General features: G+C 27.7%; 6 protein-coding genes across 20 annotated transcripts; 4 read left to right on the forward strand and 2 right to left on the reverse strand.

The window, feature by feature from the left end:
• Window positions 1-512: 512 nt before the first annotated feature.
• Window positions 513-4,647, forward strand: Hr83 (nuclear hormone receptor 83). Of its 2 annotated transcripts, none has more exons than XM_085660271.1 (5): window positions 513-758; window positions 1,057-1,190; window positions 2,911-3,174; window positions 3,655-3,963; window positions 4,306-4,647. In XM_085660271.1, the coding sequence occupies exons 2-5, from the start codon at window positions 1,178-1,180 to the stop codon at window positions 4,536-4,538; spliced, it is 819 nt and encodes a 272-aa protein (XP_085516397.1). In that variant the 5' UTR covers window positions 513-758; window positions 1,057-1,177; the 3' UTR covers window positions 4,539-4,647. The 2 variants fall into 2 exon arrangements, with proteins under 2 accessions (XP_085516397.1, XP_085516396.1); XM_085660270.1 differs by having other exon boundaries at window positions 1,095-1,190.
• Window positions 4,648-4,804: 157 nt separating this feature from the next.
• Window positions 4,805-9,909, reverse strand: conu (Rho GTPase-activating protein conundrum). 3 transcript variants are annotated; one of them, XM_035866067.2, is made up of 10 exons: window positions 9,422-9,909; window positions 8,608-8,856; window positions 8,262-8,503; window positions 8,038-8,165; window positions 7,770-7,963; window positions 7,515-7,677; window positions 7,073-7,416; window positions 6,823-6,989; window positions 6,550-6,727; window positions 4,805-6,467 (listed from the first exon to the last, which is right to left on the reverse strand). In XM_035866067.2, the coding sequence occupies exons 2-10, from the start codon at window positions 8,744-8,746 to the stop codon at window positions 6,091-6,093; spliced, it is 1,932 nt and encodes a 643-aa protein (XP_035721960.1). In that variant the 5' UTR covers window positions 8,747-8,856; window positions 9,422-9,909; the 3' UTR covers window positions 4,805-6,090. The 3 variants fall into 3 exon arrangements, with proteins under 3 accessions (XP_035721960.1, XP_085516395.1, XP_035721959.1); XM_085660269.1 differs by lacking the exon at window positions 9,422-9,909 and adding an exon at window positions 8,997-9,013; XM_035866066.2 differs by having other exon boundaries at window positions 4,806-6,467; window positions 9,294-9,434.
• A 1,682-nt stretch (window positions 9,910-11,591) lies between these two features.
• LOC118441179 (uncharacterized) lies at window positions 11,592-12,503 on the forward strand. The gene is made up of 3 exons (XM_035865221.2): window positions 11,592-11,970; window positions 12,057-12,134; window positions 12,291-12,503. The coding sequence occupies exons 1-3, from the start codon at window positions 11,789-11,791 to the stop codon at window positions 12,415-12,417; spliced, it is 387 nt and encodes a 128-aa protein (XP_035721114.1). The 5' UTR covers window positions 11,592-11,788; the 3' UTR covers window positions 12,418-12,503.
• A 222-nt stretch (window positions 12,504-12,725) lies between these two features.
• On the forward strand, window positions 12,726-18,834 carry ValRS-m (Valyl-tRNA synthetase, mitochondrial). 3 transcript variants are annotated; one of them, XM_035865189.2, is made up of 16 exons: window positions 12,726-12,971; window positions 13,063-13,252; window positions 13,342-13,588; window positions 13,658-13,886; window positions 13,958-14,137; window positions 14,220-14,344; window positions 14,431-14,693; window positions 14,764-14,992; window positions 15,064-15,186; window positions 15,272-15,379; window positions 15,492-15,651; window positions 15,728-15,996; window positions 16,078-16,290; window positions 16,371-16,482; window positions 16,541-16,719; window positions 16,801-18,834. In XM_035865189.2, the coding sequence occupies exons 1-16, from the start codon at window positions 12,887-12,889 to the stop codon at window positions 16,894-16,896; spliced, it is 2,808 nt and encodes a 935-aa protein (XP_035721082.1). In that variant the 5' UTR covers window positions 12,726-12,886; the 3' UTR covers window positions 16,897-18,834. The 3 variants fall into 3 exon arrangements, with proteins under 3 accessions (XP_035721082.1, XP_085516572.1, XP_085516573.1); XM_085660446.1 differs by lacking the exons at window positions 15,064-15,186; window positions 15,272-15,379; XM_085660447.1 differs by lacking the exons at window positions 12,726-12,971; window positions 13,063-13,252 and having other exon boundaries at window positions 13,447-13,588; window positions 13,674-13,886.
• On the reverse strand, window positions 17,509-23,931 carry fmt (phosphatase 6 regulatory subunit 1-like protein fmt). Of its 7 annotated transcripts, XM_035865190.2 has the most exons (20): window positions 23,449-23,562; window positions 23,257-23,355; window positions 22,877-23,017; window positions 22,732-22,811; window positions 22,497-22,648; window positions 22,297-22,418; window positions 21,932-22,102; window positions 21,590-21,768; window positions 21,370-21,483; window positions 21,159-21,294; window positions 20,930-21,082; window positions 20,730-20,837; window positions 20,585-20,649; window positions 20,291-20,489; window positions 20,139-20,201; window positions 19,755-19,852; window positions 19,523-19,604; window positions 19,245-19,440; window positions 18,679-19,072; window positions 17,509-18,593 (listed from the first exon to the last, which is right to left on the reverse strand). In XM_035865190.2, the coding sequence occupies exons 3-20, from the start codon at window positions 22,934-22,936 to the stop codon at window positions 18,446-18,448; spliced, it is 2,520 nt and encodes an 839-aa protein (XP_035721083.1). In that variant the 5' UTR covers window positions 22,937-23,017; window positions 23,257-23,355; window positions 23,449-23,562; the 3' UTR covers window positions 17,509-18,445. The 7 variants fall into 7 exon arrangements, with proteins under 7 accessions (XP_035721083.1, XP_085516574.1, XP_035721086.1 ...); XM_085660448.1 differs by lacking the exons at window positions 23,257-23,355; window positions 23,449-23,562 and adding an exon at window positions 23,587-23,931; XM_035865193.2 differs by lacking the exon at window positions 23,257-23,355 and having other exon boundaries at window positions 23,449-23,539.
• A 125-nt stretch (window positions 23,932-24,056) lies between these two features.
• Window positions 24,057-26,092, forward strand: Rab7 (RAS oncogene family member Rab7). Of its 4 annotated transcripts, none has more exons than XM_035865196.2 (5): window positions 24,057-24,214; window positions 24,943-25,127; window positions 25,206-25,424; window positions 25,496-25,633; window positions 25,718-26,092. In XM_035865196.2, the coding sequence occupies exons 2-5, from the start codon at window positions 24,948-24,950 to the stop codon at window positions 25,802-25,804; spliced, it is 624 nt and encodes a 207-aa protein (XP_035721089.1). In that variant the 5' UTR covers window positions 24,057-24,214; window positions 24,943-24,947; the 3' UTR covers window positions 25,805-26,092. The 4 variants fall into 4 exon arrangements, with proteins under 4 accessions (XP_035721089.1, XP_035721091.1, XP_035721090.1 ...); XM_035865198.2 differs by having other exon boundaries at window positions 24,188-24,337; XM_035865197.2 differs by lacking the exon at window positions 24,057-24,214 and adding an exon at window positions 24,257-24,398.
• The last annotated feature ends 541 nt before the right edge of the window (window positions 26,093-26,633 follow it).

A 26,633-nucleotide genomic window follows, 5' to 3' on the forward strand; every position in this document is an offset into this window, starting at 1 on the left:
ATCAACCATAGAACAACTTAGTCGTTCTGATACGTCGGCCGATCAGAGTTCACCTCGGTCACTCGAACTGGTTAGACATGTCCTTCGATATTCTAATCATTTCATCATCAAATTGATCTTCAATCCTTATATTATTTCACTTAATACGGGCGGTTGGTGAAGTTTTTTCTATTTAGATCTCAACGTTCTAAAAGATGGGTAAGTTTTGTTGATAAGTATTATAATTTTTTTTTTGTTCGTCGAAACGAAACCCAATTTTGATATTTTATATCTAAATAATAATAATATTCACGATTTAATAATCAAGGTCGATAGAATTTTTCATTCTGCGTAGAATGAATTTTTTCTTTTCGCGATCTTTTTCTCTTCAGAAAATAACAAAAAAAGAAAAAGAGAAAAAAGAAAATATTTTATTAGAAATTTCAATTAGAAATTTCAATTAGAATTCCATTCGATAGAAACGTATAATAACGATCGATTATATCTTAACACCTGTATATATACTTGTTCAAGATAAGATGCATGATGGTACAAGGATATTCCTATATTTCTTTCGTCTCTATTATCTCCAAGGATATAATAATAAATCGTTCGTTTAACGGTTTCTTTTAACGTAGGAAGAACATTGCCCACGCCTGTCGCTTGCAAAGTTTGCGGTGATCGTTCTTATGGGAAACATTATGGCGTTTATTGCTGCGATGGTTGTTCATGTTTCTTCAAAAGATCCGTACGTCGTGGCACACTCTTCACTTGTATAGGTCAGCTATTTTTGTCTTGTTTTTTTTCTTCGTTTGATTGTTGTCGTTCTTCAATATCGAAATATATTATACGATATAATAATAATAATAATAAAAATAATAATAATAATAATTTTCTATCCGTAATAAATAAATTGAAAATATTTGTAAGTTTCCATAGAAGGAAAAAGAAAAAAGAAAAGAAAACGTCTTGTCTAACCGAAGTATTACAAGATAATAATTAGCAAAATACTTTATCGCTAAATAAATAAAACATTTCGAGAATTAATAAAAATACTATTATTATTTTATTCTGTAGCGAGGATGATAAACAATAAAGTTAATACTTGTTCGCAGCAAGTACAGGAACTTGTGCCGTTGATAAAACGCGAAGAAATTGGTGTCCACATTGTCGATTGAAGAAATGCTTTTCCGTCGGCATGAACACGGCAGGTAAATGGTATTATTTTTATTTTATAAACAATATAAATTGCGATATATAAATGTTCCTATGAATAATGAATATTTGTTTTTCTTTATTTTTTTTTGTTCCTTTACATCAAACTATATACAGATTTCATAAATAGTAAAATCAAAGAAATCGTTTTTTATTAAGATTTAATAGTTTCATATGTCATTAATTGTAATAAACATTTTAACGATTCATTTAGCTATATTTTTTTCGAACAACATGATCTACAAAATTAAAAAAAAAAAAGAAAAAAGAACAAAATAAATCATTTTTATGAAAGTTAAAAAATATGTTATGCCGTATAGACGGCATAAATTGTTTAATGTCATTTTGTTATCTTCAACATTACCCAACAAAAATTGTAATTGAATTAGTTCGAAATTAAACTATTCACAATATACGTTATTTCTAAATAAAAATCAGAATTCTCAGGCTTGAGACAGGTGATAACGAGTACAACGAGATGCAAACAAGGACACGTGTCAGAACTGGTTAACACGTGCTGACACTTCCGTGATTACTGTCGAGTTAGTCTCGGTACGTTTAATCGACAATCGACTTACAAAACTATACGATTTTTTCTCACATATAATAATATTATACCGAAAATGACGAATTCATTGAGACACATTAATAACGGTAAAATAAATTATTTAAAAAATTGAGAATTCTTGTATTTATTGGATATTAATATAAAATTTCCAAACTTTGTCGATAAATTCACAATGATATATGATTTAAAATCAAATTATTTAATTAATAGATATATTTGAAAAATTCAAAAGTTTGATCGTTTGTTGTTTAAAATTTCAAAATTGTAACAAAAGTAAATCAATTTGAAATAAGTCAAATAAAATTGATTAATTAATTAATTACTAAGAAAATTTAAAGAAATCTGATTCTATAACGCTTAAAGTACTAAGAAAGTAATAAAACTAAATTAATTCCAAGTAAATTAATTTAATTATTATAATTAATATTAAGAAAATTGATGAAAAAGTATGACCCTGCAATGTTCAAAGTTCTAAGAAAGTAATAAAACTAAATAAATTCCAAATAAGTTTATAAAATTAATTCAATAATATTACAAAAATTCTTAAGAAAGTTTAACTACATGCGACGCTAAAAGTTTCATGAAAATAATCCATCGATCGTAACGAACGTTCCCAAGTGATATTTCGGTAAATAAAACGACGACAGCTCGGAGAAACCACAATGAACAATCAAATTACATCAAGTGTCATTGTCGTGGTCATAACTCGTGAACGAACGAAGTTTATTTACCTTTTGACGGACAGCTTAAAGGTGTCTTTACACACGGCATATACGATTACATCTCTAAATAGAGAATAGTTATCAAAAGATTACAAATGATTAGTGTCTTGTTGAAAAATAGAAAGAAATTGTAAATTTTAATTATGAACAAAAATAAAATTGTTCAAGAGGAAAAAGGATTGAAAATATATTTATCAAAAGATTAAAAAGATTTTATTAAAAAAAAAAAAAAAAAAATAAGAAAATAAAAATAATCTATATGAATATTAACTATGAACAAATAAAATTGTTTTAATTGTTGATTAAAAATATAGTTCTGAAAAGATTATAAACGATTTCTATTTTGTTAAAAAAAAAAAATAATAAAAAATAAAAAAAAATAAAGATAATTTATATACATTTTAACTGTGAACAAATTGTTTACAGCTGTTCAAGAAGAAAGAGGACCACGTATACGAAATCGAACTATTTCATCGTCGAATAACAATAATTCAGACATTATTTGGAAATCAAGAAACAATCCAAGCGACTCTTGTAAAAGATATCTGAATACATTCGAAATTCCTTTAATATTTAAAACAAATACGATGAGTACATCCATAAAATCGTTTTACGAGCCACGAACAGACAACGATGCTTTACTTCCTGCGATCCTACGACATGTACAACCTCCAAGATTCATTGCACCTGGTAATTATATAGAAAAAAAAGAACTTTCACGATGTTGCAATAAATTATCGATAGATGATATTGCGTTAAAGTTTCACATAGAAACAATAATGGCTTCTGGGAGGGGAGTATCTCTTTCATATTTTTATTTTCAAATTATTTTTCTTTTCTCTATAAAAAAAATATATATATATTTATAAAAAAATATAAATAATAAAAATATATATTAATAAACATTCTATTTAATACAATTAATATGGACATATTAATAAACGTATTAAAAAATTTACTATAAAACGTATAATAAAATATATATTTTTATTATTTATAAATTATATACATATACATATATATATATATATATATATATATATATATATATATATATTAATATTACAAATGGTTTAATTTACTAAAAATTTACTGAAAATACGAATAAAAATGTTTCAATATGCTCATTAAGATACATTTTTAAAATTTTAATAAAAAAATGTTTCTCAGGTGATGCCATTAGATATGAAATTTCGGCACAAATATTTCTCGCTACGATACGCGGGGCTCGACGACATCGTGATTTTTCAATTCTCGACATCGAAGAACAAAATGTGATTCTACGGAAAGCATGGTCAGCGGTATTCGTTTTACGTGCCGCTACTTGGCCTTTCGATTTAACGAATCTCGGTATTACAAATCCAACAGGAAACGAAAGTGCTTTCGTTTCTTTACAAGCAGCACGTACTACGATCTCCAATTTGCGTCTTGATGACACTGAATTGTCCATTTTGGAGACCTTCGCTTTATGTCGACCTGGTAAACGTATAAGAATTTTTTTTCTATATTTTGTTTCTTTTTCTTTGTCGCAATTACGAACGTGAAAGTGATTAAAATTATATATTTTTTCGTTCGGAATTATTTATATAATTAAATTTTTTCTTTTTTTACAAGATCCTCGCCATGATTTTTTATTATTTTATCATTCAACGAAAGAAATTGAATGTAAAACTAACTGGCATTGCGCTATTTAAAAATATCAAAACAACTTCGATTTTTAGCGAAGATGTAATTAAACATTTTTACTAATACAATTTGTTACTGATAAAGAATTAGTAATTAATATTTAAACAAAAATTGTCTTTTTCTTTTTTAATGTAGAAATCGCTCGTACTACAGATGGCATTCGATTGATAATGAAAGCAAGAGAATCAGCTGTGGAAACTTTTATCGGCCATCTTCGAAAACAAGGTGATCGTGGTCATAGATTAACGCAAATTATGTTTCTATTACCTATCCTTACTGGATGCTGTCCCGGAGAATTATCTAATGATCTTTTTGCGCCTATAATTGGTAATATCGATCTCGAAAGAGTAATAGCATCGATACGATAATCGATAGATTGACTCGATAAATCAATCCTAATTGAATACAAACGTAGAAAATAAACATATAACTTGATCGATGTTTTGTTCTAGTTAATAATCTAATTTATTTATTTATTCTTCGATAAATTTAAATATATATATATATATACATATGCATGTATGTGTATGTCGATAATTATGTTTGTTTAAGATCATGATAAATAAATAAAATATTCATGAAAGAAAATTTATGAACATTTTTTGTACTAAAAAAAAAAAAACAATCTCATTTTTCTAACGATTTTTCTCTGGAAAAAAAATGTATATTAATAAAATGTGCTTGTACTTTTCTTTGGCACTTTATTAATCCGAAATAACAATGTGCAAAATGTTATATACAAATTTCTAAAATTATATATGGCGTAGAAAAACGACTTTCACAAAAGTGAAATATGAAATCAATATTTAAATATAATCCAATCGCGTATTGTATATTAAATTAGCATTAATATATATATATGTATGTATGTGTGAGTGTGCGTGTGTATATAATAAGTAAAAATCAATAGAAGAAATAAATTGGAAAGAATCTAATCAACTGTCCGATTTTTATCCAATTAATTCTGAAAATGATTTCCATTAGTATAAAAAAAATTAATAAATTATATGTAATAAAGAAATCATTTGTCATTTTTGCATCGGATCGAGACATCCACTTGCAACAATAAAATAAGTATATAATAAATATTAATTATAAAAGAAATGAACTTATTGTTAGAAAATTATAGCACGTAATAATAACTAATTGCATCGACCGTAATTAATTCATCTAATGAATAATTCTTACTTCACAAGTAAAAATTATTGTCGATTTTAGATTTACAAAACATAATAATAATAATAATAATAATAATAATAATAATAATAATAATAATAATAATAGTAAATATTGAAAAAAATGCGTTCGCCGATTCTACCTATTACTCAACAATTTAACACATAATCACTTAAGTAATATGAAACAATGCTCAGTGGGCGAGATCCAACTTTTGTGATTAATATTAACAAATAAATTAATCACGGACATAATTACGGTCATTTATACAATATATAGCGTTAAATCTACTTTATTGAAAAAAAAAAAAAGAACAAAAACTTTTTTAAACTACTATATTAGACTCCTACAAGGCAAATATTTATAAAAGAAAATTTTTATCAAACTATGAGAATAAAATCTACATTCTTTCTTCTCTTTTCTCTTGAACTATTGCACGTTTAAATATGTTAACTAAATGAGTTACTACACTTGATCTCAAACGAACTTAGAATATATTATATACGTCAGACTAATGCAGGAATGATCATCGGAAATATGAGGTATATCAAAAAATCCGCTTTTGATTACATATGGACACAAAGGATTTCAAAGCAATCCTTTCAAATCGTATTTCACTTAGTCTCTAAAATACAAATTTGACCTAGAAATCTTGTTAACATAATTAAGAGGCACCAAAGGTATTATTACTATACTTCTATATCCTCCAACCAAACGAACAATACGATACTAATCTGCTGATTATTAATAATACTTCTTTTTGTATTTGCGATATTTTTCTTCTTCGGACTGTCTGCGCATTTGACTTATAAGATTAGTTGGTACATACCATAATTTGTCGGCATTTATAAGTAATGCTTCTGTTACCCGACAACATATGGCAGCCATATTAACTTGAGCATTTAAATCAGAACGATCACTTGGATGCACATAACGTGGTGGAAATAGCGATGGTGCTACTATCATCGCTACATTATGAATTGACATTTTATTTGAATTCTGATTATCGATAATCAATTTAAAAAAGGTTAACAATATTTTTAACGTGCATCGATGCTCTATTGGTAAAAGTAGCACCAATAAGTTTAAAGAATATGACAAATCGGTAGGATTCTTTACTTCTGAAAATAATAAATGTATAACATTGTTAAAATTTTATTATAAACATAATATCGACCATCGATATATCAATAAATTATTTACCATGACTTTGGTAAAAAGCATCCATAAGTTCCACTGTAAGAAGCGGTTGAGGTAAGTCACGCAATAATTTCTTAAGAATTGCTGAAAGATCGTGACATGGTATGCGTTTAAATAAATTATCAATTTCCTTTGGCTTGCTGTAAAAATCTGTTTCTAATTCTGTACATATCAATTCAACCTGAAAACAAAAAAATTAACAGTACATTAATAAGATAAAAACAGGACACTGTGCTTCATTTATTAATCCATATATATATATACATACATACATACCTTTTGTTTATGACCACCAACTCTAAGAATACCTTCTTCTTTTACTCCACGTTTAGACAATTCACTGAGAACTTTTTGGAATACTAAAGGAATGTTACTTTCTTCATTTGTTAATTGGCTATCCCTGAGTAATAAAGTTGATAACGATACACCAAATAAATTCCCAGCTATAAATATAAATGTTATTTTAAATATAATACAAGTAAATTAAAATAATTCTATTAAGAAAAATTTCAATAACAATTCAAACCTTTTCTCCTACGTTTGTTTGGTTTACGTTTTTTAAGAGGTACATTATATTTATCAAAAACTGCTGTGAGTTCAAGCCACAAAAGTGGCTGTAATCGTGTTAAATCACGTTGGGATAGTGATTCTATACGTTGTTGAGAAAAACCATCATTGGTTGGAAGATTTTCTGTTACCCATACTTGTGACTTTGTTTCATTTGCCCTGCACATTTGTTCAAAACTCAGATGACCATGCGACGAAGTACGATTTAATGGATGAGATAATAAATTCTCATCTTTAGACGTTGACAAACCATACAAACTACTATGACTCCTAGAAACAGTTGCATGACCTCCTGAAGCTCTTCTAAAGAAAACAAAAAAAATGCAAAGATAAAGTAATACATGCAAAAACGCAAAACAATATACTTGCACATTTGAAGCTTTATATTTAAAAAAAATTACCGCAATGTCGAATCTTTAGAAACTGTTAATTTTCCAATATTTTCATTATCTAAATTTGCTGTATTTGCTACTTCACTAGGATCACTACCACTACGTTTTTGAATAGGTGGTCTAGAAAGATGTATTGTTCCTAATCTGTGATAGCCAGTCAGCTGGATACCTTCTGCAAATACATGCATATAAATTGAATTGATAACATTTCATGCAATAAACAAAACCATAAAAGAAAAATCATTAAACCATCATTTAATGTACCGGAATCATTAGCAACATCTCCCCGAGAGGAATGACCAGTACGCCTAAAGATTTCTTGAACAGGAACTGGAGCATTTGTCAAAACTGGCACAGAATTTGTAGCTGTTGTTGGTGCACTTGGTGTTCTTCTAACCGTCTCCTTTCCTTCATTTGAAGAACGATGAAATATTGATACAAAACTGGGAACATTGATACTAACAAAAACCAAAAGTATGTTACATTTATTATTTACTATTTATCATGATAATATATTAATATGATAATTAACCTTGTTTGATGATCAATTACAGTTATTGATGGTTGTGAAGGAGGTGAAGCATTTTCTGGTGTTTCGCCTGGAATAGAATCTAACGAATCAGGTGTAGCGCTTCTCGATCTTGTACCTGTACTGGAAATCTATTAAAAACAATTCTTATATGACGATTTAAATTTGATAATTAATTATAATCTTTATATACATAAAATATATAAAATACAAAGAACTTTGCAAACCTCCACATCTTTGAACACATCTCTGATGTCTGGTTTCCTTACACGTTGTCGTTGATTGAAACGCTGTTTAACGGTATGATTGAGAGATTTAACTCTTCGTTTTACAGCTTCTGCTTGTGCTCTTGAAAGAGGACGTAAAGCAGCTCCTAATTCTTCTGGTTGAACTTCTCTACCTGCTTTCCATGGCTCAGTTAATTCTCCTAAGCCTGCGGCACGTAACCATTCAGCTTCCTCTTCACCTTCTTAAAATTTTAAACGCATTAAAAACAAGGCCTCTATTGGACAATTTACTATATTACTAATTTACTATATTAATTCTAATATAAAAGTTATAAATATAACCAACCATCATAATTTCGTGGACATTCTTCATCAAGATAATCATCTAACATCTTAGTTTCTTCAATCATTTTCTGATATTCTTCCCAATAATCTAATAAATGGGTATCTACCCCAATATAAGTAGCACTTTGTACTTTATCCATGATTTATTTGCTCTCACACTTTTTATTGTATTGTATATTCAATATAAATATAAATAGAAAAGAAAAAGCAAATATATTTAAAGGTTTCTTCTACTGTTCATCTTCAATATCTGAAATAATGATGAATCTTATTATCTATATTTTATATTATCAAAATTCACACACACACTTAAACCAATCTTTGACCGATTACAAATGAAAAGAAGACGTTGACAAAAAATAAATACAATCAAATAAAACAATAAAATACAATTAAATATATAGTCGAAAATTATATCATTTGTGAAATTATCATTGGAAACACAAAACATGATGATAAGAAAACGTAGTTGTAAGATATGAGAAAAACACTAAGTGACTTGACACATTTGCCCATTGATTATTCATATTAAATGTAAACACAGATGAATTATACAACAATCAAGGCCATTTTCCTTAATTTGATGATGAAATTCTAAAGCATATTTAATTGTATATGATAAATAATAAATAATGATCAAATTATTCCATATTCAATTTATAAAACAAAGAGAATAAATGTACATACATGGTAATCTATGCAATGATTATTATTTGTGACGCCTAAACATTCACCAAAAAAATGATGAGGCATAACATAGCCTTGACGTCGTACTGTTATTCTTATGACAATATGTTCGTGCATAGAGTACGTACGATTCGAAACAAGATTTCCCTCTGTCGGTGCTTCGACGATGCAAGAATGGTCATCGTATTCCGAAAATAAATTTCACATCGGCCGCTTCAGATAGTACTACTGCTTACGCGCCAAATGATAAATAGAAAAGAGTCATCATTCGGTCTTCTGCATAAGAAAAGTAGCTACGTATTAGAGATACAAAATAACTTTTAGCAGGAGCGTGTCCGTGAAACTTCAACGTAAGCGCTAACGATTTCTCGAGGCTAGCTACTTCTTGGAAGTTGTAATTTATTCGAAACGTGTCTTCGAATTACGCCCATTGCTGCGAAGATTACATTCGGTTTTACGTTGTGGAGACGACATAATGCGCAAGATGTAACAGCAAATAAACGAATTAAAATTCAAATCTTTCTAATCACTTGAAAACATTTGAAAAATATTTTTCTTACTCGAAGAAAGATTATAAATCTTTCAAAATTGTTAATCTCTTATGAATCTTCAAAATGATCAAAAGATCAAAGGCTCACTACGAAACGATAATGCGAAATCTAGCGTTTTCTATTTGCACTTAATGTGCTAACGGATGCACTTTAAATTTCAACACACCGGAAATAGTTATTGTAATGTAAGATAGTCGAGAAGAATTCTAACATAGAAATATTCATCCTGTTGAAGTTATTTCACGATTTAACGAATCGAAGTGTTTTCCTGTTTCTTTATCTTTCGTATCATCCGTTTCACAAGAAATATTAATCCTAATAAATAATTATTTATATGGAATCGATTAGATCAAATGATGGATAATATGATAGATATTTTATCTTCAATCATGTATAATATTCAAAACTTATAAAACTTATTACATTCTTATCATTCACATTTACATTAGACATCACATTCTACATTATCGACGATCGATTATAAACCGATTGTAACATTATATCATCGATAGAAATTATTAAGAAAATTAACTTACAACTTTATCTTAAAATTATATTTAAACAATTTAAATATAAATACAATTAACACAATCAATTAACTCGACAGTATTTTCATGTATTTTTGTAATTTTATTATATGCAAATAATATCGATTGTCCTGATCCTCAGAGGTTGCTACGTATGGAGATCCATAACTTCAATAAAATGATTACAAATTCCAAGGAAAGAGAAACTTTATTGACATTTTATTGACAATAAAAGATTGATTTTTTATGTCTGGGTTGCATTTAACGAAGGCCATACGCATATAATAAAAACACAAGCTGACAATTTAGCGACAAGGGCATGTAATACTTTAATATTATAATTCTTTATTTGATTCGTATGAAAAATACATAAGATCGATCGATACGACGTGGAAAATATAAACATTAGGAAGCTTGTGTCATTCAATACGATAGCTGCGTTTTTCCCGCAAGAATGAAACAGATGACATGGCGGTTTAAATTTCATTGGATATTTTCCTATGTTTGTATCACGTGACTCTGTTAATAATTGACATATTTCAAAAATTGTATCGCACACTTCAAAATATCAACATATATTTTAATTATATTAAAAAATAAGTTAATAAAAAGAAAATTATAAATTGAAATATATGAATTTTTTCGAAAGAAACAATATTAATTAAGTTATCATTTAAAACATATGTGTATATATAACAATATATATTAACCTTATTTTATTATTGGAAAATTACTTTCATATTTTGTCATTATGAATGAGTTAAATTTATCCAAAGAGATATTTATATATATATTGTTTCACATGATTTATTTAAAGAATACAAAGTCAATCATACGTGGACGTGATCATATGGTGAAATTAACGAAGTAATGCTAATTTAATAAACATAACACCTATAGTTGAAACTAAAATACGTCAGCACAAATGATTTAATCTTATTACTTAGAGAATTTCAAACGTATTTTAAAACTCAAAGATATTTATATATAATTTATAAAAGAAAGATTAAATAAAATAATTTTTTATCTTCTAATGTCAAAATATTTTTTTCTATCGTTGCTGTGCTAATAATATAAAGAAAATATATTTATATTTTTTTATTCATAAATTTTCATTATTCATAAATAGAAATGTAAAATATATGTTCAAAAAATTATATTCCTCTATGGATTATAATCGATACTGTCAATTTTTGAAATTTCACAGTAACATTTCAATATGGTGCTATAACAAATATTCTAATTGTCTTTTTCATTAGCAAGTATTTGGTTTTGCTGATGAAAATTTTCCATTTCCACTTCCAAATACAGAAAGTATATATTATGAACCACTCTCACATAGATAAGTGGGAGTAGTGTTAATAATAGATCTTCAGGCCTATAAAAGTGCTGACAAAAGTATTATATATCATTCAAAATGTATAGTAGTGAAAAATATGATCAGCCCTTTGTGGCTCCTGTTCGATTGTTTTATATACTGTTAATTTTCATGTGTTTGTCGACTGAAATAATCACAATACCGTTATCTACACCTATGCAAGAATATCAAGATTATACTACAGAGAATATGTTGGCAGAAAACTCAACAGATGACAACTTGTAAGTTAACATTCAAAAATATATAACAACTACGAAACCCAAAATTATAATAATTATTAATAACAATAATAATATTAATATTTTAGATATATTATAAGAGCAGTAGTATATGAAATTGGAGTTTTAACGGATACTAATAATAGTACTGATGAAAATCCAGAGAGGTAATATAAGTATAAATAATACAAAAATATAAATATGAATCTAAAAATCTTGTACTTTAATTTCTTTTACCTTTTTATGTAATTTTGAAATATTATTTCATACATCATTAAATTATTTCATCAATTACTAACTTTTTAATTATTACCTTCTTATAGAAATGAAGAAGTTAACATTTCAATTTATAATCCACCGCATAAAGAAAATGGATTGTTAGATTTGGATAAAGTTTCAGTATCAACTGAAAATACTTTGAGTACAGAAGAAAGTAATGCAGGAACATAGTATAATAATACGATAGAAAGTAATTTTCATTAATGATATGCAGTTGAATGAAAAAAATTAATTATTTAATGTGTACATATATGTTTAATTATTTATAAATTAAATATACTTATTTAAAAACATCCTTGTGTATTGTTTCTTTTCATTCATATATTGTTTCTTTTTCATTTATTGACATAATTACTCAATAAAAGAATATATAAAAAGATATAATGTTCTTAAATATTTATAATTTTATTATTTAAACTTATAATACTTCTTAATTTTGATAACAGCGAACCTATTGGCAAAGGAATGTAACTTGTACTTATTTTACATAACCTCAATTTCGTTGAACGTGGCGGTTCAAGCAATTTATAACTGGTGTGCCAAAGAAATATATTATAATATATTATATATCTTTCAATATAGAAAGAATATGAATTTTTAATATTAATCGATGACATAATATTTTACACTTACTTCAAAGATGAATGTTACTCGATTAAATCACTCTTCCAGGGAACATCTTTACAAATGCCTTTTTAAAAGTTATTGTAATCAAAAATTAAATGGTATCGAGAGTGTTATTTCTAATATTTTTATAATATATATATATTAAACATAAAATTTCAATAAATTATAAAAACATTGTATTTCCTGTAGATTTTCCAAAAACGTTTCCATCAAAAGATGTACTTAAGTGGTATCAGTTATGGGAAAAGAATAATTTTTTCCCTTCACAAGATTGTAATAAAGAACCATTTAAAATGATATTACCACCTCCTAATATAACAGGTACATTACACATAGGGCATGCATTGACTGCAACAATACAGGATGTTTTAGCAAGATGGTATCTATAATTTAATTAATTTATTGATTAGCATATTTTAATCGGATTTACTTCTATTAACATTCAATTTATACCTTATTATTGCATAGGTATAGAATGAATGGTTATCCTGTAATATGGATACCCGGATTAGATCATGCTGGAATTGCTACACAAGTTGTAGTAGAAAAATATCTTTATAAGACTAAAGGTTATATAAAAACTGATATAGGAAAAGAACAATTTCTTTCTCTTATTTGGGAATGGAAAAATGAAAAGGAAAATATAATAAAAAATCAACTAAGATTATTAGGAAGTAGTGTTGATTGGTCTAAAGAATATTTTACTATAAATAAGGTAATAAACTATATAAACTTTTTAATTTTAATTATGTTATTTAATGTAAAATCATGTTTTAATTTATAGAATCATAATTTTGCAGTAACTGAAGCATTAATTAAATTGAATGAAAAAAATATGTTATATAGAGATAAAGATTTAATAAATTGGTCTCCATCATTACAAAGTGCTATATCCGATATCGAAGTTGAGTTTATAGAATTAACAGGAAAAACAGAACTAGAAGTTCCTGGTTATAAAAAAAAAGTAACGTTTGGACAATTAATCAAAATAGCATATCAGATTAAAGATTCAGGTATTGAAATGTATTTTATTTGTTTATATTTCAATTTATCATTAATTATCATAATTTTTGTAATTTTATAGAAAATGAATTAATTGTTGGAACAACTAGGCCAGAAACTTTACTAGGAGATGTAGCTATAGCTGTCCATCCAGAAGATGATAGATATAATAAATATATCGGTCAATATGTTTGGCATAATCTCAGAGAAACTTTTATACCTATAATTGGAGATACCTCTGTTAACATAACATTTGGAACCGGTAAATAATTCAATAACATAAAATATTTATTAAACCAAATATCAATTATAAAACTTGATATATTGCAAAATGTAATCATTAGGTGCAGTCAAAATTACACCAGCGCATGATCATTTAGACTACAAAATCGCAAAAGATCATGGATTAGAAATCATTGATACTATTGATGAACATGGAAATATAATAACAAATAATGATAATTATAAGGTATAACAAAATTCATTTTATCATAAACTGTACTTTACTTTGATCTTATTAAATAATCTAATACAATATTTGTTAATACATAAAAGGGCCTTCCAAGATTTTTGGCACGTGATAAAATATTAAATGAATTAATTAACAGAGGCCTTTTAAGAGACATAGAAAGTCACAAAATGATTTTACCTACATGTTCAAGATCTGGTGATATTATCGAATATTTATTAAAAGAACAGTGGTTTGTTAGATGTAAAGATATGGCTCAAAAAGCATTACAAGCTGTAAAAGATGGATCTCTAAAAATTGATCCTAATATTCATGAATCATTATGGTATAATTGGTTAGAAAATATTAGGTATACTATATAATTTGAAACATATTTAAGATTCATTTTTAATTAGAAATAAATAACATCATATTATCAGAGATTGGTGTATTTCGAGGCAATTATGGTGGGGACATCAAATTCCAGCATATGAGATAAAGACTGACCAAACATCTGAATGGATAATTGCACATTCACAAGAAGATGCATTGCTTATCGCAAAAAAGAAATATGGTGCTCATGTTGAAGTACATAAAGATAATGATGTTTTAGATACATGGTTTTCTTCTGCACTCCTTCCTTTTACTACTATGGGTTGGCCACAAAAAGTAATTATTTAATACATGGCCGAAATTAATGAAAAAAGCATTGTAATATAAATACTACAGATATATTTCAGATGGAAGATTTTAAAAAGTATTATCCTCTAACACTAATGGAAACTGGACATGATATACTCTTTTTTTGGGTTGCACGAATGGTAATGTTAGGATTAGAACTAACAGGACAACTACCTTTTAAAGTAATTCTACATTTCCTAAATATAAATTCTATCATGCATCTGTTTACATAAAATGATTATAAACATAAAATGATTGTTTGTATAGGAAGTTTTACTTCATGGTGTCCTATGTGATGCTCAAGGAAAGAAAATATCTAAGAGTCTTGGTAATGTTATTTCTCCTGAAAATATTATTAATGGTATATCTTTGCAGGTATATATATATAATTGAAATTGATTAGATTATAACAATAAAATATAATAAAACATTTCATACTATACATGTTAAATAATTAATTGTTTAACAGGATTCTTTATATTCGTAGGATCTCAATGAACAATCGAAAGAAAGTTATAATGCTGGAATTCTTAATAAAACAGAACTTAAACGAACTTTGACAGTTAATGGTAAAATGTTTCCTTATGGAATATCAGCTTGTGGAGTTGATGCATTACGTATAACATTATGTGCTCATAATATTAAAAGTAAATAGTTTATAATGTAAATAAGCACATTAATTTACTTCAAACGGTTAATAATTTAATTCTATTATTTTAATAGATCGTACCATCTCGTTCAATATTATTGAATGTCAACAAAATTATTTCTTTTGTAACAAAATTTGGCAAGCAAGTAAATACATATTGTTAATGACAACTCCAAATAAGTACTGCAAACCTGAAAGATTTACAACTTTAGATTCTTGGATTTTAAGTCGATTATCATTAATGGTAGAAGAAGTTAATACAGCTTTTATGCAACGAAATTTTTATAAAGCAGTTGCTGCAATAAAACAATTTATCTATTACGAATTTTGTGATATTTACTTGGTAAGACTACTTTTATAGTAAAATTATTTATCATTATAAAACAATATAAGGAAATAGTCGATATCAATACATTTTTTACAGGAAGCAACTAAATGGGGCTTCAAAAGCAATGAAGAACTTGTGATTATAAGCCACACGTACACATTAATCAATTGTTTAGAAGTGTCTTTACGAATTCTTACTCCTATTACACCATTCCTAACTGATGAGTTGTACTCAAGACTTTCAAAACAATTACCATCCTTTTTATCATTGTCTTCATTATCAGAAGCATCTTATCCTACAACAGAGGAGGTAGAACTATAAATTTTTCTTTCTTAACTCTTCTTGTTTTTAATACTTATAAAAGATATGAAACATTTGTATGTTTACAGTTTAAAGATTTACGAAACAAATTGTTGGATGAAAGAATGAACAGTGTAATAAATCTAATAACTGGAATTAGAAGTTTTACAGCTAATATCAGCAAAAAGCTAGAGCTAGAAGGTATAATCATAGTAATACAATAAAAATAAATTTTTTTTTAATATCTGTATTTTTCTAGTTCACGTTGTAGTGGATAATTCTGAAGATCATGAATTTTATACAAAGAATATAAATGCAATTAAAGGAGCTAGTAGATTATGGAATTTATCAATATATTTAAAAGAAAATTATGTTGAAAATACAAATAGTATTCTAGAAGAATTTAATTCCAATTGTTCTCTATTCTTATCAGTACAGGTATGCTATAGTAAACTAATTAAATTTTATACTATTAGGTAAACTTGAATGTAATTAAAATATGTAATTCTTTTCATTCAGGATAAATCAACATTGGATGAGATATTACAAATTATAGAAAAAAGAAAAATGAAAGTAAAAAATAAATTAAGACAAGAACAATGTAAACAGAAATAGAACTCTCTATAGGATATGTATATTATTACAAAGAAAAGAAAATATTAAATCAACCAATTTTTTGATATAGAGAAAAGTTACATAATTTGAACATTACACTTTTTGTCTTGTTTTCAAAGAGTCCAGAAAATTCCTATAGTGATATATAAAAAGCAAAAAGTATACACATAAATTTATTTATATTTATATGCGTATCAGTATGAAAATGGTCAACATGTTTTTACAACAGAAATATTTCTATTATATAAGAGATACATGTAATAGAATTCAATAGAATTTTAATCACCTAAAATATCTGAATAGTTTGCAAGTTAATTTCAATACACGTTTTAAATATCACATTACATATGGTACAGGTAATAATTTTTACTTTATGAAATAGAATGAATTTATTGTAAGAAAACAAACGATCCATGAGAAAATGCTTCTGTAAAACGTGAGGAAAAAATATAAGGAGTCCGCAAATACTACTTGTGGAACTTCGAACAATGCTTTTTCATTTATTAATTAATTATGTACAGAATCTCGTGTACAGTGCTATAAACACATTTCTATAGTGACACTTGTAAGGCAGAAGAGTGTTGTGTTGCACAAGAAACATATTTCACAGAACTCTTTGTTTAAGAAATTATGATTAAATGGATTAAAACGTGTTTTTTTTTCGAATTGAATTCTGCTTTTAATATTACTTTTTGGAAGATCATGTTGAATGGCTATTATTATTAATTTTATAGAAATTTTTATTGGAATGCAAATAAGAATAGATTGATCGAAAGCTTCGTCTATAATATATTGTATAAATTTTGACTCAATATTATCGTGAACGTAATAAAAATACATCACTTTTTCCTTTTTTTTTACATCGCATCGTTGCATGGGCATACACTCAAGCAAATAGTAGGCACTGCACCTAAGTACCTTTGCCTTGTTGAATGTAGAAGCTAAAGCACCTGTTGTGAAATATATCGTTACAATGACTTTCCCTAAAGAGCCTCATATCCAAGTTACTTAAAACATTATAGTTCATAATGCTACATAATACTTGTTCTGTGAAAACAGATATCGAGTAAACCAAGTAAAGGCACAATGTCCTAAATTTGGTTAGCTCTTCTTTTGTACAATTATATTTCGTCTATCTCAGCATGCAAATGTCAAATAATACAAGATAAACCTGCATTAGTTGAATATACCCTTTCAACTACCTGCATTTACATTAGATACGTATAAATAACAATTTTCGAAATTTTTTTCATTGTCCTTATAAAACATGAGGACATTCCACTTGCAAAAGTTGACTTGTACATTGGCAATCTGGGAACATACTTATAAACATCAAAAGATTTGATAAATGTAATTGAGCGTTGAAAAGTCCATTATTCAAACCGCATCAATACCCTGCCGTAATTAGTGCCCAGCGCCAATGCTGTAAAGCATAATTCATGTGATCTAATGAAAATAGAGACACAAGATGTTCTAGACATCCGTACATAATTCATACTGATATGATATTCTTTTCCTATTGCCATGTTTTATAACAAGTGTTAACGTTTCATTTGGCATCTTTAGACGTTAACGTTGTATCCGACGGTGTACTTTTTAAAGTGCAAACAATTTTATGTTCTGTTAATGTTTTATCATTTTCTATTGAATTTTTCACATACTCCTTATTCTTACTTTCCTCTCTGGTTTCAGGTGTCCTAAATAAAAATAATGGTCATTTTAGTCTATCATATTTAGATTTATTATAAAATTATATGAACATTATTATAAATTAATAAATACCTTTCACTTGGATTGGCATTTTTATCAGAGGTACATACAGAATATATACTATCATCACTATTTTTACTGTTTTGATTTGCTTCTGTAGATTGATGGGACATACTATCAACTGAATCTAAAGTTTTAGTATCTCCACTTCCAATATTTTCCACAGATTTGTTTTCCAGTACTGTTTCCTTTTTGTCCAAACTTGCTGCTACATCAACAACGTCTTTTTTAACTGTTTCGGAAGTTTTATTATCTACCGCGATATTATTTTCTATACTTAAAGTACTTTCAAAATTATCAAAATTCGCCCAGCCTGTAGACTCAACAGGTTCTGATGGTACAACATCCCATGGATTAACTTCTGGGATTGTAGTACTAGCAGGAAGTGATTCTGGAACATTCCAAACTGTAATTAAATGTAACTAAACTTACATAAATGTAATTAACTTTAATTACATTTAATTATTAAATATAATTAAATGTAATTTAATTATTCAATATAATTAAATGTAATTTAATTGCAATTAAATTATAAAGTTAAATATATTTCTACGAATATATTATAAGTAAGATTTTACCATCTGATGTATCAATTTCCATTTGCATATCCCGAGGATCTTCATCATCTTCATCAGATGAACTAGATCCATGATGTTGTTTTGAATGCCAATCTCGTTTATCTACTACCGTTTGAAAAGTTAAATCACCTTCATCACCCCATTCTGTTCCACCGCCACATTCCTCAAGTCCTGCTTTTTGCTTTTGCTGACAGATCTACATTTAAATTTATATTTAAAATAACTAAGCAATATGAATAAATAAGATGATATCTAGATTATGAATAATAAATACCTACCTTATTAAACAAATCTTCTCTTGAATCCAGATCTTCTTCACTGAGATTAAAGGCCAACGTTGTTAATTGATCAACGGAGTTACTATAATAGTGTTTTTTTTTAACAATCGCAAGAAGGAAATGCAATACTGCTGCTCACAGTGTTATATTTTCTTCATGCTATTATAACTTTACAATTCCATAGGCAGTCTCACTATGGAACTTATATGAATACACAATTTGATATACTTACTGAAGTGCATCATCACCATCATCAAATTCATTATCACGAAATCCAAAATTATCAATAAAAGTAGACGTCATTTGTTGACCCTGGTAGTCGGTGTATATCTAACATTAAAGAATAACATATAGCATAATTAAAAGTTGTAATTTATATTATTATATAATACTTAATAATTTATATTGTAAATTAATATTTAATATTAATATTAAATATTAACATATATGTACATTTAAAAAATATAAATATTTATAATGTATATCTACATTAACATTTGTAGAAGACAAAATAAAAATTATTTATATACAAAATTACCAATAAGATATTTAAATTATCATTAATTTTAATATTATCAAAATCAAGTTAAATAAAACTTTAAAATGATTCATATACCTCTTTTAAATAGTAGCGATCTGGAGTATCTTCAGAGTTGGCCATATGTGCTGTTGGTCTAACCTACATATCATACATATATACCACATATATAATTATAGTAATCAGTTTTTTAAATGAACATTTTGATAAGATAATGATATTGTGGTTACCAAGAAGATTTCACGCGTTTTGTTGATTTCCACTAATTTTATATTCACAAGGTTTTCCCACTTATTAAGACATTCAGTTGATAAATTTGTTTTCACAAAGGTATCCAATGCATTATTTTTTTCACATTGTATTACAATATTATTTGCTATATTTATTAAGTGACCCATGTATCCTTGCCTAACACCGTTTTCTTTATTTCTAAAATTAAGAATATTAAAAGCGTTAGATTAAGCAATCGCAGCGTGTAATTTACATTTTTTTTCACAATCATAAATCATAATTCAGAAACTTACTGTTTATTTTCATTTTTGTCCCAAGCTTCCAAAATACGTTCTATCAATCTGCACTTAACAAATATCTAAAAAAGAAATAACTTGTTTGATAAAAATATTTTTTATAAAAATAAAATATTGTCACTGTTAGAGACATATTACCTACATTGCCATAAATATTATTATCTTGGTAATCACAATTAATAGCTAAAGCTAGGCATTGTTGTACTTGTGTGTGTAAGAAATTGTTCCATGTGTATTTGAAAAATAGGTCCTGAAAATAATATAACAATACAAAAATATAGTTAAATTTCAATATTAATAAATTGAGCATCATAATAATACAGTTATAACATTTATACTGACCAATAAAGTTTGGAATGTTCCTAAATCTACTAATGCTTCATGAATTTTTACATTTTCTGTTGATAACAAGGCCATTAATAATCTTGCAACATGCAAGCGTGTTTTACCCAATGGACAATCTAAAACTCCAGCTGTTGTTCTTACAGCTGGTTTCTGTAATAACAAATAAATATTTATACCTACATATTTATATATTACATAAGAATTAATCATATTCAGTGATATTTACAATTGGTGGATCTAAAAGAAGTTTGTGAAGTTGTTCCAAATAGGATATAGTAGCATTAGAAATTTTAATACGTTGTTCATTATCTGTCATGTCTTCACTGGTACCATTCCCATGAACATCAGCTTCGTTTAAGGCACTATATATATGTTAAATATTTTCTATAGACAAATATAAAAACAAATAGATGAATATAAGAATATTATATGCATACGTGTTTACTCTTTGACCCAGAAGAGCAAGAAGCACTTGAATTCCACCTACAATACTGCTTTCTAATTTTTCACTTGTCAAGATTGTCTCTAATAATAGACTTACAGTTTCTCCTCTAAAAAAACAACATATTTAACATTAATATTTTTGAAATTCTACATTTAACTATTATATATTCAATGTTTTATATTTGATCATATCTTTATTTTGAATGTACTTACGACTCCAAAGTATTTAAAATAGGATCTGGATCTGTTTTTTCTGTCGATGTACGTTGATTTTCTCTTGCTACAATTATCATGTCACAAAGTAATTGAGACGCATTTGCATGTTTTGCTGGCTCTGATGTAGGAGACAACAATTTAACCAACCTTTGTACTAACTGCTGACTATCTAACCACTTGTCAATAGAAAAAATAAATAATTATTATCTAAACTCATTTTGAAAGATAAACATTTTAGAATTATTAGAAAATATAGTCTTATTGAATAATTATAAACAATATAATTTTACATATAATATAATAAAATGTTAATATATATGAGAAAAAATCATTCCTTACGTTTAATATATTTTGTCGCATATCACTTCCTTCAACTTGTGTTACCAGTTTTAATATTAAATCCATAATAGCTGAAGTCTCTAAATGTTGTAAAAGCAAGTCTACACAATGTTGACGACTTTTAAGAAACTCTAAAACCTGTAAACATGTGAACTGATAGGAATACCAGTTCTGATAGTAAGGATAAGAAAGGATAGGCACGAAAAGGATAAGGAAAAGATAAATAAATATTATTAATCTTTCAATAATATTTATATGCCTATAAATGAAATAAATAGAAAAGTTTTTGCTTAAGTTAAAAAATAAAGCTATTAAAAAATAATTATTAATTATTAAGATTATACTGTTATAAACTCCATAATCACCTGATCACTCTTACGAGTAACAAGTACACCGATTGTTTTACTGAAGAACGATGCTAACAAAGGATTTAAAGGTTGATCAGTGTCTATAAAAGCATATAACTTGTTCAGAAGTGACTCGTCACCTAAAATTTATTCAATCATACTTTGTATAATTATATGTTTCTTAAACAATGGGATGCATTATCAATTTATTAAAATACCTGCTAATTTCTCATTCAGTGTTGGCACGTCACAAGTAAGCAATTCACATGCAACATTAGGATATTTGTAACGCAAGCGTTCTTCAATATCCATAGATGGTTCCTTAGTTGTAAGCATTACTAATTCTTCCATTACATCAGGCCTTGCAAGACTATGAATAAAGGCATAGCATATCAATATTATACTCAGCTAAATATCTTCATTTAATGGATAAAAAGTTTCAAATTCACTTACTATTCTACCAACTTCTTGTTTTGACTCTTACATTCTTGTAAGATATCTTCTTCGTCCATTAATTCGTGCAACGTAACATTCTAAAATTATGATAATCGTTGACCGAGCACATTTAACCATAACACCAAATAAATATCACACTCACCTCTTTGTTAAGTAATGCTTCAATATGCGGCGACGACACGTAATTATTAGTCCAGAACATGGTGCGATGATATTACTCTGCAGTTAATCGTCGTAAAATTTATCACAAAATGCGATAATCACAACATTGGTATGCCGTCCACTAAAAAAATAACGTAATACGTTTTGAGCAAAGCGACCAACTAACATTGCATGAAAGTATAACGATTCGACGATACAATTAGAAAAAATTCAACAGTATTTGTAAACGCGATGATAGGACAACGGTGTCAAATTATTTTCCACCAGTGGTACGACAAAATTCTAAAATGTCACTCTTTATGAAAAAACGGAAAGATCAACGTATCGCTTTATAACATTGACGTTTGCCGCAAAAGTAACCTTTTTGAAGTCGATCTCCAAGTAAGAAATGCTTCTAATTTCAGTATGCTCGCACTGACGATGATTTCAAAGGAGACACGTTCTAGGATAATATATTTTCTAAAAGTTTCAAGTAGTCATTAAGTTTACATTCAAACGCAGCTTTATTTGTTCAATGTGTATCACACTTTACGATTTTGCAGATGCATGCACCTTGAAATCTGAAATCAAAGATCTATGATGAAGAGGCAGCACAGGAGAACGCGTTCCTTTCAATCTTAGAGTAGAAAGACTAAGGAGTAAAAGAGAGAGTATCGTCAAATCCTTAGTAGTACATATATACATACTTACGTTACGTTTCTAAATGACGGAAGTTATACTTTCGCCATCTTAATACGTCACTTTTTTATTGCTATCACATTCTTTTCTAACAATACAGAAAATAGATATGCATTTGTATAATTTATCTGAATTATAATATTTGAAAGCACTGGTGAAGTAAGCATACTCGAATATGAACAGTCGAATGACGATAGTTGAAAAATTATTTCTTTTGAAAAGTTTGTACGTTCTAATCAATATAAATTATTCATCGTTTAAACTTCGCGCGAACAGAGTGGATAAGCAAGATGGCGATCATACTTTCACTTCCGTAATACACTGCAATACATATTGTCTCCTTAACCTCTCTACTTCGTATACCTCAACGCGTGAAATCAGGAAGTACAAAATCTCGATATGTATATTGAAATCAAATTATTCTTTTTTACTGAAGGTGGCGCAACTGTGTAAGTTCAAGCGACATTCGATATCTCGAGCTGTATTCGAGAATTACAATCGATTTTGTGCAGTCGATAAGAGCATTAACGAACAGGTGACGACATCGTTGTCATACTCGTGATTTCATAACACGCCATTTTCTTTGTGTGAAGTGTTAGGGTCAGAGGGAATACGCGTCCTGTTTTCTATTAAATTCGAGGTAATATCATCTACGTTCGAGGTTTCGTCGATCGACCACTGGATGCTTTCGTCCGTCGATGGACATCGCGTATCTTTCCTTTGAGAAGACTCTCAAATTACCGCGCAAAATCGTAATTGCCCTGTTAGTGTGTTGACAGGTTTTCAACTATCGCAGTTAAACGGATTCTATTTTACATCTACATGTAAATTCTCTTACATCCTGTTAGGTTCTATTCTCGCTTAGTGATATCCTATTTTTCTTATTAACGGGATTACGAATTTAGTGTTAGTTGTCAAAGTATATTTATTCTTCTGATAATAGCAAATAATATCTTTTTTGTAACATTTAGAAACATACGTCATTAAGAAGAAAGTTACTTCTCATTCTGCATTCGATGATTCATTTAAAAAACATACGGATTAATTATGACATCTATTATATATTTTCTTAATGCTTTGAAATTTGTAGCGTGTTTTTTCTTTTTTTTTAATTTTATTGGGACAATATGATATTACTAAGTATTATTGTCAACAAATTCTTTTTTTCACAACCAAATTTTTGTAATATAACAACATTACTGAAATTTATACTGTAATTCAATATAGATAACAGTATCATATCTTCTTTTATACTATGATCTTTACTATTTTCACAATTTTATCTTGTATCATTCTGTTTAATACATTACATTTTTTAAATAACATTACTGCATAGCATTTGAAAAATAAAATTTTTTTTTCTTTCAGTCATTATGTCATCCCGCAAGAAAGTACTTTTAAAAGTAATTATTCTGGGAGATTCTGGAGTAGGTAAAACATCATTGATGAATCAATATGTTAACAAAAAGTTTAGTAATCAGTACAAAGCTACTATAGGAGCAGATTTTCTCACCAAAGAAGTTATGGTAGATGATAGGGTAGTTACTATGCAGGTAATTATGGTATTTTAAATAATATAAATCATTATTTCCATTGTGTAAAAAATTATACTCTGATTTTGACAACCACAGATTTGGGATACGGCAGGTCAAGAAAGATTTCAATCGTTGGGAGTTGCATTCTATAGAGGCGCAGATTGTTGTGTATTGGTATTTGATGTTTCTGCACCAACAAGTTTCAAATCTTTAGAATCATGGAGAGACGAGTTTTTGATCCAAGCATCTCCACGAGATCCAGATAATTTTCCATTTGTTGTTTTGGGGAATAAGGTGGATCTAGAATCTAAATCGGTAAGCTTAGTAAAATAAACAAAAAAACAAAAGATAAGAATTACATTATAATATATATACTTTTCTATAAGGTATCTAGTAAGAGAGCACAACAATGGTGTCAATCCAAAAACAATATTCCATATTTTGAGACCAGTGCAAAAGAGGCTATTAATGTGGAACAGGCATTCCAAACGATAGCTAAGAATGCTCTAGCTCAAGAAAGTGAGGTATGTTATAAGTTATTCAGTATTATTATATCATTTATAAATTGATCTGTTATTAACTATTATTAACTGTTTTTCCACTCATAGGTGGAACTTTATAATGAGTTCCCAGACCAAATTAAGCTGACCAATGACCAAAGAAATAATGGTAAAGGGGATTCTTGTGCATGCTAGGTCGTGGATCGACAAAAATTCATATACAAGCATATGGATGCAGAGGTCAGGTCGTACGTTTACATATTGGAATATAAATAATATTCACAAGTTTTATAATAATTTTGATCAGCCTTTAGGAAGTCTGGGAGCATATATCTCGGTTTTCATATCTTACATATTCATTAATCTCATCAGTAATTTTAAGATGTTTTATCAAACTTATTGAGTAAAGCAATAAAGATTTAAGATGCATATATTTTATATAGAATAAATTCTAAACAAAATATCTTTTTTTAAACATTGAAACACAGACTAGCATACCGAGAAATATTTATCTGACTTCCTATAAAAAGAAAAGAATATATGTTGTGATTATATCACGCATATTATATATTTGACTCTTTAGATGGGTCTTTTATCTTTACTCCATCTGTCCTATTGAATAGTTCACTCAGCATAGTATTTTTAAACATATAATGCTCTCTCTTATTGGTCATGGTGAAACGTATGGACTGTCCTATATATCTGCATCTCCTAATGATTCATTGTTGATGTCCTTTGTCATAGGATGACACTATGAAGTTTTCACATAATAAAAATCGTTATTGCGCGAGGAGGTTGACGTGTAGATCGGGAATACAGGTTGTGTCAGATTTGAGAAATCATGCAGAAGATTGCCCATAATATATTAAGAACTATCGCATTTAGAGAGGAGCCTTGCCACGTAGCGAAGTTTTGTGAGTAGCTTTTAAGAATATTGACCATTTGCGGCTTCTCATCTGGAGACTAAAATTTACTATTATTGATACATCAAGGAATAATAGGAAATATCAATACTCATGTTGCA

Source organism: Vespa mandarinia, chromosome 11, assembly GCF_050613455.1.
Source record: "Vespa mandarinia isolate Hongniang chromosome 11, ASM5061345v1, whole genome shotgun sequence".
NCBI classification, from domain to species: Eukaryota; Metazoa; Arthropoda; class Insecta; order Hymenoptera; family Vespidae; genus Vespa; species Vespa mandarinia.

Excerpts from the sequence above, each read along its gene's own strand:
- Hr83 (XM_085660271.1), top strand. Across the intron at positions 3,175-3,654 it reads TCCAAGATTCATTGCACCTG|GTGATGCCATTAGATATGAA; the intron begins GTAATTATATAG and ends AATGTTTCTCAG. Across the intron at positions 3,964-4,305 it reads CTTCGCTTTATGTCGACCTG|AAATCGCTCGTACTACAGAT; the intron begins GTAAACGTATAA and ends TTTTTAATGTAG.
- conu (XM_035866067.2), bottom strand. The coding sequence starts at position 8,746 with ATGGATAAAGTACAAAGTGCTACTTATATTGGGGTAGATACCCATTTA. Across the intron at positions 7,964-8,037 it reads GTAATTGATCATCAAACAAG|TATCAATGTTCCCAGTTTTG; the intron begins GTTAATTATCAT and ends GGTTTTTGTTAG. Across the intron at positions 7,417-7,514 it reads TCTAAAGATTCGACATTGCG|AAGAGCTTCAGGAGGTCATG; the intron begins GTAATTTTTTTT and ends TGTTTTCTTTAG.
- LOC118441179 (XM_035865221.2), top strand. The coding sequence starts at position 11,789 with ATGTATAGTAGTGAAAAATATGATCAGCCCTTTGTGGCTCCTGTTCGA. Across the intron at positions 11,971-12,056 it reads AACTCAACAGATGACAACTT|ATATATTATAAGAGCAGTAG; the intron begins GTAAGTTAACAT and ends TTAATATTTTAG. Across the intron at positions 12,135-12,290 it reads ACTGATGAAAATCCAGAGAG|AAATGAAGAAGTTAACATTT; the intron begins GTAATATAAGTA and ends ACCTTCTTATAG.
- ValRS-m (XM_035865189.2), top strand. The coding sequence starts at position 12,887 with ATGAATGTTACTCGATTAAATCACTCTTCCAGGGAACATCTTTACAAA. Across the intron at positions 13,253-13,341 it reads CAGGATGTTTTAGCAAGATG|GTATAGAATGAATGGTTATC; the intron begins GTATCTATAATT and ends ATTATTGCATAG. Across the intron at positions 14,138-14,219 it reads TAACATAACATTTGGAACCG|GTGCAGTCAAAATTACACCA; the intron begins GTAAATAATTCA and ends TGTAATCATTAG.
- fmt (XM_085660448.1), bottom strand. The coding sequence starts at position 22,936 with ATGTTCTGGACTAATAATTACGTGTCGTCGCCGCATATTGAAGCATTA. Across the intron at positions 21,083-21,158 it reads TTCTTTTAGATCCACCAATT|AAACCAGCTGTAAGAACAAC; the intron begins GTAAATATCACT and ends TTGTTATTACAG. Across the intron at positions 19,073-19,244 it reads GGAAATTGATACATCAGATG|TTTGGAATGTTCCAGAATCA; the intron begins GTAAAATCTTAC and ends ATTTAATTACAG.
- Rab7 (XM_035865196.2), top strand. The coding sequence starts at position 24,948 with ATGTCATCCCGCAAGAAAGTACTTTTAAAAGTAATTATTCTGGGAGAT. Across the intron at positions 25,425-25,495 it reads TGGATCTAGAATCTAAATCG|GTATCTAGTAAGAGAGCACA; the intron begins GTAAGCTTAGTA and ends CTTTTCTATAAG. Across the intron at positions 25,634-25,717 it reads CTCTAGCTCAAGAAAGTGAG|GTGGAACTTTATAATGAGTT; the intron begins GTATGTTATAAG and ends TTCCACTCATAG.